This window comes from Drosophila ficusphila, unplaced genomic scaffold (genome assembly GCF_018152265.1).
Source record: "Drosophila ficusphila isolate 14025-0441.05 unplaced genomic scaffold, ASM1815226v1 contig_791, whole genome shotgun sequence".
Classification (NCBI taxonomy): Eukaryota; Metazoa; Arthropoda; class Insecta; order Diptera; family Drosophilidae; genus Drosophila; species Drosophila ficusphila.
In genome coordinates this window covers 28,539,593-28,557,588 of record NW_025064737.1, presented here as the reverse complement: position 1 = coordinate 28,557,588, position 17,996 = coordinate 28,539,593, and the positions used below count along the sequence as shown (strand labels likewise).

The following is a 17,996-nucleotide window of genomic DNA, read 5'->3' as shown; positions in this document are numbered from 1 at the left end:
ACTAGGAAGTATTAAAAAGATAGATCACAAAAAATTACGAAACTGTTTCAGCTGTGTCGCATTTTGACCATTTCTTTGCCATAAATTGAGAAATTCAACTGCAATTACTGAATGCCATGCCTCGTTTAGCAAAGTAAAGCAATTCCCAATCTATTGGGAATTGACATTATTTGTTTGACCTCAAAATCGAAAAAATATGCAGTGTTACCCCTTTAATAAATCATTAAAATCGAAAAAAAAATCGCCAAAAAAAAAAATTTCTAATGATGCTGTTGTTGATGATCTTGGTTAAAGAATCAAAATATAACCTTTAGAAGGTATGCCACTTTAAAGTCGGACTAAAATTTTAAAAGTTATGGTGTGTATAGTGAATTAGGGAATTAGTGAATTTTGGTAAATTTTCAGCGAATTGTTATTGATAGATTCCCAGCTATTCAAAATGGTGTTTCTTTTATCTGTTTGTCTGAGTTCGGTCATCCTAAACTGGTAAACCATTATAAGTACCCATATCATTAAGTATCTACTCGAAAGTGCTTTACCCATATATTATATAAATCGAAAACGAGAATAGTTTCAGTTGGCAGCTTAATTAGTTGATTGATCCGGAGGTGGGTGCAGTGTCGATACGTCTACCTCGCGCATCATTAGCATCCCAGCCGAGAGTCTGCTTTTCAGGGGGAGCCATTGAATCAAGGCTTTGATACTTCCTGGTGCTAGGGTGCTGGAATTCGCTCACTTCCGCCGGCTTCCCAGAGAACCCGAACCGCCCACGCAAAGTCCCGAAAACCCCTGAAAACCCCTGAAACCCCTGAAAACCCGTGGAAGTGCTCGCTCCCTCCCTGCCAACTGTCTCGGCTATTTACGCCAGCGGCATAACGTTGAAAGCAAATTGATATCATGTGGATTTGGCTTTCACTTTGTGGAATCAATAGGCGAAATCCTTTTGGCAGGGCCTGGCACAGACACACTCTGCCACACACTCCGTGTGTATCTGCTGCCACTCGAGTTAAGCCAAGGATAATGATTATGTTGCGCAACGACTCCGGAGGAGGGAAAGCTTTGCATAGCTTTTCCGGGCGGACGGCAGGGGGAGCGGGAGGGGGAGGGGGATTTTGTAATCGACAGACAATCGACGTGAACAACATAATGGATATCGAACTCGAACCGAGACAGTAGCCCACAGCCCCGAAAGCGTACTTCAAGGCATTGCAACTAATTGGCTTTCCTTCGCCGAGGAGCTCTGGGGTCCTCGACCGCAGGGAATGGCCACTCCTGTTTGTCTTCTATGCCACTTGATTGGAAAATCAAACTAATTAAAAGATTTCAATTAAACGCCGAGCTGGGAATGCCGTCCCTCGCCCGACTGCTCAGCCACAGTAATTCCATTAAAATGGCAAATCAATTTCAATAAATTTCATTCAAAGGTGGAACGCAATTGCAACGGCAGCTCGCAAGCTCCGTCGCTGTAGCGACATCATAAAACTGTTTACATGCTGACAAATCTGTTAATTGAATCGCAAATCCAATTAAAACTTCGATTTTCTATCCCCAGAACTTTGAGCAGCAAAAGTTCAAGTGCATAAATGGCCAACATGTGGCCACGTCCTGGACACTCGCTTTTGTGTCGAAACTTTTCGCAGATTGTCGCCCTCGAAGCCCGGGCCCCTGCCTTTGCGTGTAAATTCAATAACAAATTTATGCGTTTGTTTAGTTGAACTGCATTAAAGCGTACAATTTCCTAATTAGCCCGTCTGCCGTTTACACGGGCCCGAGCTCGCCGCCCTCCCGCTGGCATTTCGCATTCCTGCACGCAAAAATAGTCAAAGCGAAACCACAAGCTGCGCATAACTAACTCAACTGCTTTATTTGGACAAACCGCAGCCGCAGCTTCCCTCTGCCCAAACGATTCGGGCCAGGACAGCAGACCATCGTGCTGTCGAAAAATAGCAACATATACAATTTCAAATGCAGCCAGAGATGAGCAGGTTCAATTTGGCAAACCAGGATTATCGTGGAACTGATGGGAGTAGCACTACAGAAGAAAACATTTTGAACCTCCGAAAGAAATTGGGAACAAAAAATAAGGTACATAATTAACGCTTCTTTTTATACATAAATAATTTTAAATTAAATATAGTAAGTAAAGTATATGCCCAACAATGAGTGCAGCTCTGGCGGCTCATTTGGGCCGTTCCGGTTTGTTTCGTTTGGGGTCCCTCGGATTGGGGTTAGTTTCCGTGGAGCGCCGTGTGGAGCCCATTAAAAGTGCATTTAGTGAGAATTTATCTGGGCGCAGAAAGGTAGCAACCGCAGGCGCATTTTCCCATTTCGACTCCGGCCAGCTACAAGTGTGCGTGTCCGGAAACGGAAATAAAATAACTCTGGTTGCAATAGCAACAGGAAGTCGGGGGCCCCGCCATCTTCATCCCCGCATCCTGCTCTTGCCCTTCTGTCTGTTTGTGCGTCTGTCGGCCTGTTTGTTTGTTTGCTGGCCCGTTTGGCGTTGGTGCGAAGGTTTTACTGTTTATGCAAATGCCATGGCCCACGGATGCTTTAACCGAAAACACTTTAACCGCATTCACCTTGGGCGGCTGCTTGTTAGTGGCCATTGAGAGCAGAGCAGACAGCTCGCCCGGCCTGCGCCTCCATTCCGCTGCCCAAAAGGCCGTAAAATGCCTGCAAGTTACGGCATGTGCCCCTTGGCTGCTGTTCCCCAAAAATGTTTCATTGCTCTTCGAGGTCCTGCCGCCTCTTCACGGTTGCCTGGGCTTCTATTATGTAGCATATCGTAATCTCACTCGAGTCAAAGGTTCAGCTGCAGACACCCGAAACACCCGAAACAGCAGAACACGCCCGCTCCTCCCGCAAACACCCGAAACACCTTCGCAACAAGAACCCGCAGCTAACACTTTGTAAATAGTCATCGGCGTGTTTATTACTCAGTCGTGCCGGAGTGTCTGTCCTTCCGCCGCGGCCCTCTCCTTCCTCCGGAGTCCTGCTGCTCCTTCTGCTTCTGCTGCTGCCGCAGCCGTGGCCGTGTGGTCCTGCGGTTAGTTGCTAGTGTTGCCGGGTAATCGCTGTTGCGAAAGATTCCCAGCCAAGTGTGTGTGCGACGGTGTGCTTGACTTTTCGCTCAACGAAAGTACAGTTTAAACTTGGCACATTCCGAAAGGAACTTTCATTTGAAATCAGGAACTCGCTTTGAATGTTGTAACAATCAAAAAAACATTTTTAACTTTCTGTTATTTAATTTGCATTAGGAAATATTTAATTTCGCACTCAAAGATTAAGGTAATCATGCATTCGTTTGAAAATGTTGCATCGCCAAAGCAGCTAAGCAGCTAAAACGGTGAGTAATTGGTAACTGCCACTCAGAGGCACTAACTACACTCGGTCTCCGCTTTTTCCGGCCAGAATTTTCCCCTTGACGTCACAACGACTGGCAAAAACAAAACAAAACAAACAATTTCTCTCTCACGAAATTTATCGTTTGCATAAATTTGCTTTATTGCCCGGCTCCCAGTCGCTGTGTGTGTGTGAGTGTGTATGTGGGTGAGTTAGTGGCTGTGTATTTGTGTTGCCAACGGAAGTGTAACTTTCGCTTCCAGGCCAGACATGGCCAAAAACAACAACAACCATAGTGAGTTGAATGCGGCGAACAAAGTTTTCCATTATTCAATTTAACTAATGAAACTGAAAATTCATTTTACCACATTAACAAACACACACACACACACACAGACACAGAGGGAAAGAGGAGGGGAAAAGGACACCAGAGGACGAGGGCAGGAAATGTGACTCGCCTCCGGAAAAGACATGTGTGCGTGCTGGACTCCTGTTTTTGGTATTTGAACAGCCATAAAGCGCGGAAATTTATATTCCAGCGAACTCGGCAAGGACAATCGCGTAAAGGCGCCACCCTGTGTGTCGGCATTTAAATAATTAAGGATATTTTTAGCCTTCACATTCAAATGTCCATTTAAGGCTCCTCTTTCAGCCAGGGTCATATTTATACCAGAGCTATATGGTTCTGAAAGAAAGTTTTCTTCGCTTCTTAAGCTGCTTTAGCATTTTTAAATCATTTTTAAAGACTTTACATTTCGCATTAGATTTTTATTTATTTAATTGCTAATATCGCACTGGATGATTTCTGAAATCATAAGATATATAATTTTACTTCAATGACGACAAATTTTTGTGCTTTTATTGCTGTTGTGGCAATTCGGTTGGTTTATATCTTATGAGCGATCATCGCCTCACATGTGACCGTCTGCTTGGCTGGGCTCTGGGATTGGGAATACCAAAGGAGGAATACCGATCCGGCTAAGGCAAATTTAGTCCTCCTCCTCCTCGACGTCCTCGTCGTCGGAGGCCTCGTCCTCCATGTCGTCGCTGGTGTTGTTGCTGTCGGCGCTATTGAACCGCCCATCATCGTCGTCGTCGTCGTCGTCGTCGAACTCGTCCGCCGCGTCCTCGTCCAAGTTATCCTCGGCGTCCTCGTCGGCGGCCTCGCTCTCTCCGGAGTTCTCCTCATCCACGTTCAGGGTCTCCATTGGCACGGCTCCCACGGCGGCGTGGTCGCCGTTGCCGAGGTCGTGCCGCAGAAAAGGTGGCGGGGATCCTAGGATCTTGCCCGCGGCTTCCGGCGTCTTGGGAAACCCCTCGGCCGGCTTCGGTGGGACCGCCACTGCTGCCTCCGCCTTCCGGGGACTCTCCTCCCCGGCGGTGCTGCGGGCGCGGTGGCCGCCGGGCTCCCTGTTGGAGCCGGTGGCCTGGGGGCGCGGCTGCAGCAGCGGCATGGCGTCCGGCTCGATGCTCCGCTCGTACTCCGTGAAGTTGAAGAGCGGCGGCAGGCTGCGCCCGTTGGGCAGCTGCTGCAGCGGGTCGTGGCGCAGCTCGTCGAAGAAGGGGTGGGCGCAGCCCATCATGGGCGAGACGCGGGCGTTGGGCGAGTAGATGAGCATCTTGGAGACCAGGTCGATGGCCTCCGCCGGGGTGCGGATGCGGAACACCTTGGCCCAGGGGTGGGGCTTCAGCTGCGGCAGCTTGAACTGCTTGTAGTGGGGGTTCATGTCGTGCAGCTGCTCGGTGGTGGGCGTGCCCATGACCTTCACGATCTCCACTATCTGGTCCACGCCCGAGTCGCCGGGGAAGATGAGCTGGCCCAGGAGGAGCTCGGCCATCACGCAGCCGGCGCTCCAGATGTCGATCTTGGTCGAGTAGTCGGTGGCCCCGAAGATGAGCTCCGGGGCACGGTAGTAGCGCGAGCAGATGTACGAGACGTTCGGCTCCCCGGAGACGAGCTGCTTGGCGCTGCCGAAGTCGCAGAGCTTCAGCACGCCGGAGTCCGAGTCGAGGAGCATGTTCTGCGGCTTGATGTCCCGGTGGCAGAAGCCCAGGCTGTGCAGGTAGGCCATGCTGCGCAGCAGCTGGTACATGTAGAGCCGCACGAAGTTCACGGGGAGCGTCTGCTTGGCCCGCGCGTACTGGCGCTCCACCTTGTAGAGCGTCTCCGGGAGGAACTCCATCACCAGGTTGAGGTAGACCTCGTCCCGCTTCTCGCCGCTCGAGTAGAAGAACCACTTGAGCGTGATGATGTTGTCGTGGCGCAGCTTGCGCATGATCTGCAGCTCGCGGTTCTTGAAGCGGCGGTCCTGCAGCACCTTCTTGATGGCCACCGCCTCGTTGCTGGGCACCATCTTGGCCTGGAAGACGACCCCGAAGCTGCCGTTGCCCACCACCTTGGCGTCCGTGTAGCTGATCTCGCTCATCACGTCCGGGCCGTAGGCGTTGGTGGCCACCACGGTGGTCACCTTGTTGCTCAGTCCGTTGCTCCTGCTCTGCGAAGCCATCCTAGTTCGTCGCTCTGTGCTCGACTATCCTCGAGCTCTCATCAAAAACAGGCAGCGGGGATTCAGTGTGTAGAACGGGCTGACGAACGAAGTGGAACGTAAACGTGTGTGTGGGGCAGGCGTACTTGATTTGATTTGTTCTCGGCGCTGACGGATCTGAGTTTGCTTCCAGGGCAGCTGAGATCCAGGTCGATTGCACATTTCAAGGTGTGCTCTACATATACTTACCTGCCTTTATTGTTGGCTACTTTTGTTCAATGCGAAACCCGCAGAGTTGCCGGACTTGTACAAAAAGTATCTAGAACACAAAACAGATGTGAGGTGCCACACATACAATTCATTTTTAAACCCCTTGCTTAAAGCCCCACCAAAATGCTCCGCTCAGTCTAAATGGCAGTCGTAATCGTGTCCGAGGAGCAACTTAGTATTTAACAGCCCTCCCACCCATAACAACCAACAATAGTGGAAAGTGATTCCTCAGCTCCTGAGCTCAGGACCACTCGAGCTGAACTTATGCAAGGCCATTCATAATTCGTGAGGGCCCTCCTTTGTCTGCGTAAGTTGGCTAATTTCGCAGGACCCTTTGCATTGTTGTCCACGACTCGACTTTCGACTCGAAACTTGCGCTGGCGTCTTTGTCTTCTGGCATCTCGCCTGCTTATCGCTCGGCTTCGGCCAACTTGACGTGGCCCTGCCCGTCTCGGCCATCCTGTCCACTTCCTTATCAAAGGACTATGCTCTTTACAGCTTCCTCTCCTTTGCAGCTGAAGTGCCCCGGGGAGGAGTTTTTATGGGCGAGATAGCCCAGATGGAGCCCCCAGAAGGAGTAGGGAATAAGGAATAAGACGTGCTTTGTTAATGTTTGTATAAAATGTCGTTGCAGTTTATTTTTACTCGTAGTTTTATTGTATATATTAGATATATATAAAAGTGACACACTCATGGTAAAATCTTGTTAGAGACATTTAATCGTATATATTTAAGTTTCGCTTCGATTGCAGTTTACACCAATATGCAGTAGATTGTAAATGTGTTAATCGATAATATTCATATGCATTCCGTATTCGTTCCTACTCGTAGCTCTAGTTGACCGCACAAATCGGTGAGTAATGTGCGTTGATGGATAACCGAGGGGTATTTACACAATTCAGGGGTCAGCGAAGTAGGCAGAGGTCAACCACCGGACGGACGGACTTAAATTAGTTGCGAATGATTAAACTAGGCTAAATGGGCTTAACGTATATGGTCGAAAGTGGCTCGCTTACGTAAATATTATTGAAACTGTGGACGTTGTTGGCATAAGTAAGTAAGTAGTTGGGCTACGGCTAGAGTGTCCTTTACGAATATATTTTATTTAAATTTAGATTTAGATTACATACACATATGGGCTTCTACATTTATTTGGCTTTCTCGTTGCTGCTGCTGATGCTGCTGCTGCTGGCTGCAGTAAAATTTAATTTTACATAACATAATCTTGTGTGCTCTCGTGTAAGGGGCATTATTTAAATGCGTATCAAATTGGTTCTTAGTAGTTAATAAAAACGTATATTTAATTTACTTCCAGGCGCACCAGACACACCACACACACACACACTCGCACACTCGCAGAGATACGGAGCACAACAATAAAATTTTATATTTATCGCCAACGATTTCCGGCCAGAGTCCTTTCTGTGACTGTGTGTGTGTGTGTGCCTGTGTGCGCCTGTTTTGTGCTGCCTACTTTTGGGGGCCTGGCTTTTCCTAAGTTTTCCGCGTTGTCTGGCTCGTGCGCATATTTTAATAAATTTTATGCCGCTGAAATGTGCGCCGCTTATCATTAACGCACAATTTATTTTGCTTTTATGCTTTTCGCTCTCCGCTTTTGTCCTACAGGCCTCCAAACGCTGTTGTTTATCTGTGAGATACATTTGCTTTTTGGCTTTTTGATTATTCGCGTCTTAAGATTACTGGGCTTCCTCCTCCTCTTCCGCGATGAAGTTTCCACCCGAACTTGCCTATGTACAGCATTATCTATTTACATGTCGGCGTAATGTGCATTTAATTTGCAAACGCAACGTGCTGGCGGAAAGTTCCGAGCCAACTTTCGTCCCGGCGGCTTTCAAATGTTGTTTATTGTTGCTCCTCCTTTGTTGACGCTGAGCCCGCATGTAGTTTCCATTTAACTTTCCACTTACATGTTGTGCGTGTTTGTTCTTTCCTAGAGCCAGGCCTGCTGCTGCTCGAAGAGCTGTTGCTGCTGCGAGAGCTGATGTTGCTGCTGTTGCTGCTGTTGCTGGTGTTGCTGCTGGGTTGTCTGATGTTGCTGCTGGGAGGGCTGGTGTTGTTGTTGTTGCTGCTGCTGGTGCTGCTGCTGCTTCTGCTGTTGCTGCAACCAAAGTTTGCAGAACGCAGTGGGCGGCGGGTTCGAGGGGCAGCTCACTCCTGCTGCAGGGGCATGGTCGGCGGGCTTTGGCTATTGCAAATTAAATTTAGCTAATTCTCACAACTCTGTGCTCATTTCGCTTACAATTGCGCTCTGCCGTTTGCATTGTAGTTTTGTAGTAGTTGCATTGCGAGGCATGGAAGTAAAGGGGCGAAAAGAGGGCGGGGGAGGGGAAGAAAGAGAAAGAGAGAGAGAAAATATTTGCATATGTTAGAAAAAGTTTGCTTGTTGATTCGATTTTCCCATTTAAGTTTTCTAGTGCTCGGTGATGTTAGTGTGGGTGAGGGTGTGAGTGTGAGTGTGGGTGTGGGCGACTGGTGTGAGTAAAGCTGGTTAGTTTGTTTCAGGGACTACAGTGCGTATGCGTTATGGTGCTCTTCAATTCGAAATAAATGTACAAAAACATAGTTCAAGTGCCGCCACGCAGTTTATGGCCGCTGTAAATCCAGTTTTATCGCCGCGGCTGCCACAAGTTGAATACTTTTTATCATTTCAGCTGGCGCCGCACCACAAATAATTACTTAATTTAATCATAAACCAAAAAGAAATCCTGGAAAAAAGTCTCTCCACATTATGTGTGGAAATGGGGTGAGTTCCTATACAGCCATTCATAAGCTTATCTCTCCGCCCTCGGGCAGAATGTGCGTCAAATTTACGATTGCCACTCGGGCACTTTCCCCATTTTCAGCACTTTTCCTTGCGCCTCCGTTTTCATTTTCGTTTCCTTCCAACTCGTTTCTGTGACAAAAATGCGTAAAGTTTTGCCTGACTCCCTTTGTTGCTGTTGGCGTGTGGCTCGGCTACAAGTCGCGATGGGCTCCAAATGGCCGAGTTCTGGGGGCCAAGGGGTTGCGAGGGGGGAGGGGTCTAATCTAAAACAAGAACTGTCGTTGTGCCAAGGTCGAGCAGGCAGACCCTTTGCGGATATACCCTTTCGAGCTCGGTGTTCCTTATTTCAACTCCACAAATGTTAAGGATCTTTCAAGGTATGTGAATTTTGCTACACATCTCCGATAAATTAAATATCACTTTCGTCGGTTGTAGGAGCCATAATACCTCGCAATAAAGTGGATGCTTATTTTAACAGGCTATCCTATTTCATTTATTAAATCCACTCTATTAATTTTTGATTTCATTCTCCTCAAATTCCCACTGAAAATCGCTGTACATATTGGATGGCCTCAAATATTTATCTTAATCAAATAAAGAGTAACCCGAGGCCCACGAGAACCCCGCAGGCCAGCCATTTTCCCTTTTAACTGTTTGTTATGCCTTTTTTTGTGCTTCTACAAAATGTTGTTTATTTGGCTCCAAAGTATTTCCACGATATGAAATGTTTGCCTAGCCCGTGTTGTTTTTTTCTACTGGCTGCTTTGTTGTTGCCAACATTGCGCCTTTTTGCTTTCATCGCTTATTTTTTGTGGGTTTATTTTTGTTTTGTGGCCTGTTGTTTTGTTGAAATTTGTATTTATGTGCGGGTCGGAGGCACAGAAGCATTGGCATCGGGGCATCGAGCCGGCAGAAATATCATTTACTCGGCTCGCCTTTTCCTGCCCCGAACATGCTTGTTTGCGTGTGTATGTGTGTGTGTGTGTGTGTGTGACTGTGGGTGTGTTTCATGTCCTATCATATTTTCATGTGCATGTGTGGGGCTTTTGTCTCGTGCGCTGAAAATTATGGATATTTTTAGCACTTTCGCTTGTTTTGTTTTCGCTTATCGGGTTTGAAGGTCATTTACTTGCAATTCCCAGCTGGCAATAAATGTCCCGGGCTCCACATCCATTTGGATATGCGAGTGCTGGCTGTTCGCTTGGCTGACTGGTTAATTTGTTGTGAAATTGTCATTTCGTTGCTTCAATGGCTGCGTGCAATGCGGCGTATGAGTAATATTTCTGCGCCAGCCATAGCATACTTTCTGGGGAGGCGGTAATGAAGGTCTCGGGCGGAGAGTGGCGGGCTTAAATTGACATGTTTAAAGTCAATTTGCCCGAAGTTTCGCCGTAAACAAACCCCAGCAGACTCCACCCCGGTGACATTAACCTATTCATTTGTAAATAGGCTGTCGAATTTCCTAGCTAACATAAATATTTGTGCGTTTTGTGCTGCCCTGCGAAGCGGAAAAACGTCGAGGAAAAACAGAAACAGGGGGAAAAGGCAGTCAAATCAAATGTAAATCCAGAACGAAAGCAAGAAGCAAGTGAAATTGAAATGAAAATGAATGCTTGCCGGGGAGGCTTTGCCATTCGCCATTCGCCATTCGCCATTCGCCATTGTCTTGCCCCCCAAGTCGATTGTTATCTTGGCCCAGAGGCAATTGAAAATTGGCAGCTGGGAGGTCCCGACATTTCCGCGTTGCGTGGGCCTAACGGGCACATTAATACATAATTTATAATGTTTTCGTTTCGCTTTGTTTTCGCACACTCAAGGAAGATGTTCGTGTATCTGTTTCGGGGTCTGGGTTCTGGGGATGGAGCCCTACAATTGCGGGCGCTGTTCAATAAAGTTTGACGTTAAACGGGGGTAGTAAACAGGGCAGCAAGACAAAGGGCATTCAACTCGTCATTCTGCCAACATCTCAAAGCTAGAACTTCAATGCAATTCGAAACAATAGCAGAGGCACACACAAATTGCAATTTGCATCAAAGGTGAAGTCACCTCTGTTGTTTGACTCTTATCATGCAGGTCGGATTGGTATTGGTTTTGGTTTCGGTATCGGTATCGGTATTATTCTTGTTAGCTACAGATAACAGAAACGGTTGTACCTACTCAACAACAGAAGAGGGGGAACCGAAAAGAGAACTGAAAATAAAAACTTACCGTCGACTACTTTGGATAATTGGCGAAAGGATTATCTCTAAGCTGGAGGAAATGTTTTGATTTTGCTGTAGGCTGGCAGAGGATGTTGCCGCTGTGCCGGTTGTTGCTGTTGCACCTGCAACCAAGGTTGCTGCCGTGCTGTTGCTGGTGGAGTTGGGAGGGGGGGTTCGCATTCGCATTCGCATTGGAGTGGCTACTGGTGGTGTGGCTACTCGGGTTCGGGTTCGGATTCAGATTCAGATTCGGATTCAGATTCAGATTCAGATTCGGATTCAGACTCGGATTCAGATTGAGGCTCGGATGCGTATTTGTATTTGCATTCAATGTGGGACAATTTAACGTTTGGCTGCCGCCGGTAATTGGCCCTAGTTGTTTCGCCTGCTGACCACTGTAGACATTCGCATTGCAATTATCGAAATTAATACTGCTCGCCGGCGCCTGGCGACTGCCGTTGTTGTTGACATTGCTGCCGCTGCCGCTGCCGCTGCTGCTGCTGCCACTGCTGTTGTTATTATTCGAGCTATTGTGACTGCCCGTGGGGGACATCAAAGGAGCATCGGCGTCAAACATGTCCTCTGCCTCGGCGGCCTCATCAGCCTCATCGGCCTCATCGGCCTCGTCGTCTTCGGAGTCCTCGGCCTCATCGTTGGTGGTCTGCGCCTCCATCTGCAGCGCCTCCAGGACGACCATGGCCTCGTCCTCCTCGCTGCAGGAGTGCGAGGAGTGCGTCTGCTCGGTTCGGGGCACACGCAAATCGAATCCAATTTGGGGTGGTTGGGGTTCGGGTTGGGAGGGGGTGAAAATATAAACAGGTTTAGCTTCTTGCAGGGACTCTAATCAGACACTATTGTCCAGTAGTTTAGCACAAACGGGGCATGCAGCTTACCATCTACTGTTTATCACAATATTAGGCCTACTAATTTAAGGTAACATTCAGGTATCAGGTATCATAATAATAATAACGGCAGACGCAAACACAAACACATGCTGTTTATCGACAGTTTCGACTGGGTAAATAATAGTTCAGATAGCAAAATATTGACTAAATCAACCGAATACGATTCGATACTATTTTAATTAATTTGCACACAGCTACAAAAACACCCATGCCCCCGGTTTATGAATTTATCATTAGGGCCGCGGGCCCTGCGCAATTTTAATTACACGCAAAACACTCGGAACAACAGGAATCAGCAATTCCAAATGCAAAATGCCGAATTCCGAATGCCGGGGCTGGTGGTAAGGCAACAAAAGCCCGCCGGCCAAACAGCTGACCACCGGAATCAAACCACGTGCACAGGTGGCCGGCAAAGGGCAGCTAAATGGGTTCTGGCCGGGGATTGGTTTCATTGGCGCAGAGGAACAGGGGAGCAGTGGAACGGGGGATCGGGGGGAAAACCCGTTCAAAATGCGCCACACGCCCTGCGGTTTTCCGTTGATTGCACAGCGGATAGCGACTCCTTCGCCGAGTCCCTGTTGTTCCGTGGCCAGTTAACTGGCCTTAAAGAGAACCCTGAACTCGCTTGAAAACTACAAGTTGCAAGCATTGTTTTCAGTTCGTGAAGTGAAGCTATTGATTGGCCATGCTTAGCTGGAAACTGTGACAGAATAACTTGGTTTTCCACTGACTCTCCTTGCACTTCAACTAATCAGCTAAAAATACAGATAAATAAAGCACTCCTCGGTGCATTTAAGCGTCGTATTAAGCCATTCAGGTGGCAGACATGTGCGGTAACTAATCGCATTGAAGCGACTTGCCTCTGTCTCTGTCTCTGGCCCAATACACTTAAAAGCTCATTCAATTTGGCCCAAGACACGTTCGCTCGAAGCCCGTTTGATGCCTTTATGATGGCGAGTTCTGGCCAAAAGTCAACACACAAGCACACATACACATGCGAGGCGGGAAAAGCAGGGAAATCAGGGGAAACGGCTGCCGGCCAGTGGATTCATTTGTAAATGAAATCAGAAAGGTGCACAAACACACTCGAATGCTCTGGGGTCGGAGGACGAGTGTCCTCCACTCACTTAAGCTTACGGCCTTTGTGTGCTGGCGGCTTATGCTTTTTGTAGCCGAGATACAAGTTTGCCGGAGAACACAAGTTTGTTTTGTATACACAAAGTTTGTTTGATTTTCTATTAATTAAAATTGCATTCAACTTGAAAATCGTATTTGTTGCCGCCGCAGGGGAGAAGTTTATCTCCTAGGCCTCGGCTCGCCTCGCCCACTTCCATTCAATAATGAACTTTGAATTGTAGCCTAATGGAACACGTACAAGATTGCATAAACAAACTTGAAGAGCGTTCGGCAAGCCAAGGAATTTAATTAATTTCCCCACTCGTGGGTGTGTGTGTATGTGTATCTTAATTGGGCAAACACGCCCCTGGCCAGCACACACACTTCCATACACACACACACGCTAATGCATCAAATTGTCTGGCATAAACGTGGCCCAGTGTCAAACGCCCCGTTCATTAACACGCGGCTCCCAGGAACAGGACGCGTCCAATGTCAGGGGCGTGGGAGGAGGGTCACCACCTCGTCTGGCAACTGTCGCCGCCAAGGATAATTACTACCTGCCTCGATCTATTTTTTCCACCCCGCCAACGGGCTTTCCCGGACATGCATAAAACATTTTAAATAAAAATGCATAAAAATATGCCATATGCCGCCGCAGGTCAGAAGACAAAGGGGCGCTTAGAGTCGGAAAAGCGCCGCTTCCCATTCGCATCCCCATCTAGTATTTTCAATTGCCTACACGATGAATAATTAAATCACACACGGGATGCAGCGCAAATAAAGGAGTATTTGTTTAAAGTTTCCCTTTGTTTCTCGCTTTTTGCATTTTCCGCACTATTTGACATGGAAAAATGTTTTCTGCCAATAAATCAATTGGCAATTCTATATTTTTTATGACCATGTTTTGTTTGCGCTTTTTTCAAGTTGCGGAATGCATTTCTGCATTCTGCTGCCGTCATTGTTTACTTCGGGCATTGTTTTCTAAATTTAAAATTTTATGCTGTTGATCGAAGCTGTCATAACGTTCGATTGCCTTTAACCTTTGCTGTTAAATCAGCTCGAAAAAATTGCGAAATTAAATAACATTTGGGAAAATATTTATTTAATTTAAATGCGAACTTCCAGTCACTGAACAACTTGCGCAATATGTCCTGCGTTCCCTGCCAGTAAAGCCTCGACTGCCAATAGGCAATCGCTTAAAGACCAATAAGTTTTTGCCTTTATTGTTTGCCAATTGTGTTAATCTAGCATTTGTTGGGATTTGGCCAAGTGTGGCGTGTTCCTCGGGGCCACTAAAATGGAAACAGCCCGGACAATGGATATAATAACAACTGCAGGCGTTTTACCAGGGACAAAGCCATCACTCGGTGTGTCCTTTGCCGCCGGCCGAACTGCTAACCCTTGAAACAACACAGCAAATGGCAGAGACAACAGCAATCGAAACTTTTGCCACATTAAATCAGTAAATTTATTGACTTAACTGCTTTCGGGGCGAGGACATCATGGCCCCTCTCCTCCCTTCCCATCCCTGCCACGCCCTCGTACGCCGCCCCTCGCTCCGGGGTTGTCAGCAGTGGCGTTTGTCTCTTGGCCGCTGGCTGCGCACTTTGCCACTTTGGCCTGGCCAAGATGGTGTCCCTGGTCCCTGAATCTTTTACACTCGGAAAAAAAGCCTATGATATAATCTTGCCATTAAAAAAATCACAATTATGTAGGTCGATCCAAATCCAAACAAATAGATATTCAAGATTCCAAACTAATTCTTGTTCTTGTTATATCTCGCTAAATAGTTTTTCCGAGCATCCTATGCTTTACATGTTTTTCCCAGTATAATTTCCTCAGCCGAAGAATCCCGTGCTTGGCATTTTCCTCGGCTGCCTTTGCCCCTTGCTGTGCTGTCATAATTTTTGATTTGCTTGTTTTATTTGATGTCTTTGCTGATGTCGTTGCTTTGGCTGCCATTTCGGGCGAAGTCGTCGCTTCTCGGCCCGCTCGCCCCACTAAGCTGCTTCCCAGCTTAGGAAAAACAATTTTGCAAAATTTATTTTATAGCAAAATTATGCCAAACATTTCGAAAATGTTTCTATGTACTCCCGTTGCCGTTTCCCCCGCCACTCGCCACTCGGGAAATGTATGTGGATACACACACATGCGTGTGACCCGGTCGAGAAAGCTGGAAGCTGGCCCAGAATTTATTTTAGAATCGCAAGTATTTCTGCTCTCGTGGCCCGACTTTGGCTGAAATTATTTGCCTGGACGGCCTGGAGGCGTGGCAAGAAGGACGAGGGGTCCTGTCGCTTATATAAACTTGGATAATGTAGCGCAAATAGTTGCTTATTATTTATTCTCCTTTATTGCAGGCGGCCTGTCTTGACTGGGTCTTTATGGCCTTTTGTTTTTCGGGTAATTTATTTGTGCCCCGCCAGGAATTAGTTGGAATATTTCAGATGTTAATTAGGCATGCGTGAAATTGGGCAAAGTTTCGCTTCGCTCAAGAGAGCGCGTAGCACACTTTTGAGTTGGGATATATGGGCATATGTCTGGCGAGATTCGCTTAACTATTCCGGAGAACTATTCCGTTCGGCTGCTCAAAGGCTGCTCCCGCTTTCCCACGCCCCTAATTTAAGTTAATTAAATTTCGCTGCAACCCGCAGCCGAGATAGCGGCAAGTTTACGTTTTTGCCTTCTTGATAAGCCGGCTGCCAAGTCCAAGTCCTTCGGGGGAGTGTGTGTGCGATAAGGATCCCGGGGGCAAGGACAGCCCTCGTCTGCTGTCTGTGTGCACAATGAGTCTTACGAAATAATCAACATAAAAGCTTCAGTTACTTATTACACTTGTGCAAATACGATGCACACTAGTCTCTAGCACTCTCTACGAATACGAACCGAAAATACAAAAGGAATGGAAAGGGGGAGGGGAAGGGGAAGGGTAAGGGGAGTCATGCCACATGAACACACAGGCCAAGTACTTTGGCCGGGATGCGATAACGCCGGTGAGATACGGATTCAATTAAGGCGCGGAACACAAACATGCAACACAATGGAGTGGCAAACGAGAGACAAGCTGCGCAAACTGAAGAGGAGGCGACATCAAAACCAACATTCAACATTCAACAATCAACGTTCAACGTTCAACAGCGACATGCGACAGGTTTCCCCGCGTACTCACAGTTGGCTGCTGCACCTCCGGCCCAGACGCGTTCTGGCCATGTTGCAGATACACTAATGGCCCGCCCGACTGCCGCGGCTGCTGGACAATGGGCGGCGAGGCGGACGGCGGGGCGGCGACTGGGGCGGCGGCTCCTTTGTCGAACTGGTAGTACATGACGTCGGTGGCGGGCGCCGTGCCGCCGTAGAGGGGAGGAGGCGGCGGCGGCGGGTCCGCGGTCTGCGACCCGGAGATGTGGTAGGCGGTCGTCTGCTGCTTCGGCGACCCCCCACCGCCCCTCCCGCTGCCACACCGCTTGGCATCTGCGGCATCTTGTAGTTGTAGATGTAGGGTCGCTCGTACTCGCCGCCGTGGATGTAGGAGAGGAAGAGGTCCGACTTGGCCGGCTGCAGCCCGAATCCCGCCGAGGAGCAGCCGCTGCCGCCCGCCCTGTTGCCCGAGGAGCGGTTGTAGCCCGCTCCCGGTCCCGATCCCGCTCCAGATCCCGATCCCGCTCCCGCCACACTGCTGCTGGCGTAGTGGAGCGGGTAGCAGCCGGCGGAGGCCAGCTGGGCGTGCCCGCCCGAGAGGAGCTGCGTCTTGGTCAGCCCCTGGCCGGAGAGCCGCCGCGTGGGCACCCCGATGTCCGACTTGGCGTCCCGCCGCTTCGCCTGCGCCACGTGGGTCGGCGGACCCTGGTAGTAGTACGGCGAGGCCGGGTTGCTGGGCCACTCCACGAAGCTGCGCTGCCGGCTGAAAGGTCCCCCACCACCACCATTCCCACCACTACCACCTGCGACTCCGCCACCGGGGACCGCCGCGCCGCCGGCCAGGCTGCTCACGCTGCCCGCCTGGCCACTGGCCACGCCCCGCGACCCCTTCGCCAGCGCGTTGTTCAGGCTGAACTTGTACTGGTTGTTCTCGAAGGTCGTGTAGTGGAGCAGCCGGTTGGCCGGCGACTGCGGATGGGGGTTAGGGGCGCCGCCCGGGCTCTGGCCGGACCCAGCTCCCGGCTGGGAGCTGTGCACCGGCGCCAGGCCCGAGGAGCCGCCCGGGTTAGTGGACGCGGAGGGCGAGGAGGCGGCGTGCTTGCAGGCGCTCCGCTGCTGCCGCTGCTGCTGCGCGAACAGCGAGCGCTGCTGCTGCTGCTGGTTACTCACGGTCTGCTGCATGAGGTTGTTGTAGTTGCCGCCGGCGCTGCCGCCCGACTTCCGGTGGGATCCGCTCGAGGCGCCCGACGACTTGTTGGTGCCGTAGCGCGTGCTGTCGCTCGACCTGTGGTTTTGAATCGGAGTTAAAATTTGGGTTAGGAAGTATACAATCAAGGAGGTTTTTGAATCAAGAAATTCCCTTTAGTAATAAGTCAAAATGGTTTATAGATAGTTACCTTTCCGATGAATAAGCGTAGTCCTGATCCGCTCCCAAACCCGAATCTGTGTGCTCGTGGGAAACCCGCAGAGCAGAGTTCTCCAGGGGACTCAGATTGGAGCCAGTGGGCGAAATGAAGTCACCCATGCTCATGCTGGACATCATTCTAATGGAAGGCCAAAACAATCAATAACTTTGAAGGAGTTCCACCTTCAGTACTACCCACCTAACTAAACCGTTGTTCCTCTCACACTCCCGCGAAGATATCGTGCTGGCCGACCGGATGGATCCGTTCTTGGGAGCGTTTCCCCCAGTTCCAGGACCTCCGTTGTTGTCGTGAGGATGCGAGCTTTGATAGTAAAGTCTACA

The 17,996-nt window shown here is 49.1% G+C and overlaps 3 protein-coding genes across 3 annotated transcripts in view; all 3 read right to left on the bottom strand.

Moving 5' to 3' along the window:
- Positions 1-4,092: 4,092 nt before the first annotated feature.
- On the bottom strand, positions 4,093-5,998 carry LOC108086868 (putative glycogen synthase kinase-3 homolog). The gene has a single exon (XM_017183930.1). The coding sequence runs from the start codon at positions 5,850-5,852 to the stop codon at positions 4,335-4,337; it is 1,518 nt and encodes a 505-aa protein (XP_017039419.1). The 5' UTR covers positions 5,853-5,998; the 3' UTR covers positions 4,093-4,334.
- A 713-nt stretch (positions 5,999-6,711) lies between these two features.
- LOC108086819 (transcription factor asR4-like) lies at positions 6,712-10,070 on the bottom strand. Its single transcript, XM_017183862.1, has 2 exons — positions 8,362-10,070; positions 6,712-8,307 (listed from the first exon to the last, which is right to left on the bottom strand). The coding sequence occupies exons 1-2, from the start codon at positions 8,482-8,484 to the stop codon at positions 8,053-8,055; spliced, it is 378 nt and encodes a 125-aa protein (XP_017039351.1). The 5' UTR covers positions 8,485-10,070; the 3' UTR covers positions 6,712-8,052.
- Positions 10,071-10,174: 104 nt separating this feature from the next.
- LOC108086818 (hornerin) overlaps positions 10,175-17,996 on the bottom strand; it is a 53,164-nt gene continuing 45,342 nt past the window's right edge. Inside the window, 6 exon segments of the mRNA XM_017183861.2 lie at positions 10,175-11,259; positions 11,261-11,823; positions 16,281-16,570; positions 16,573-17,534; positions 17,647-17,793; positions 17,854-17,991. Of these exon segments, the coding sequence (XP_017039350.2) occupies positions 11,091-11,259; positions 11,261-11,823; positions 16,281-16,570; positions 16,573-17,534; positions 17,647-17,793; positions 17,854-17,991 (2,269 nt within the window). The 3' untranslated portion in view covers positions 10,175-11,090.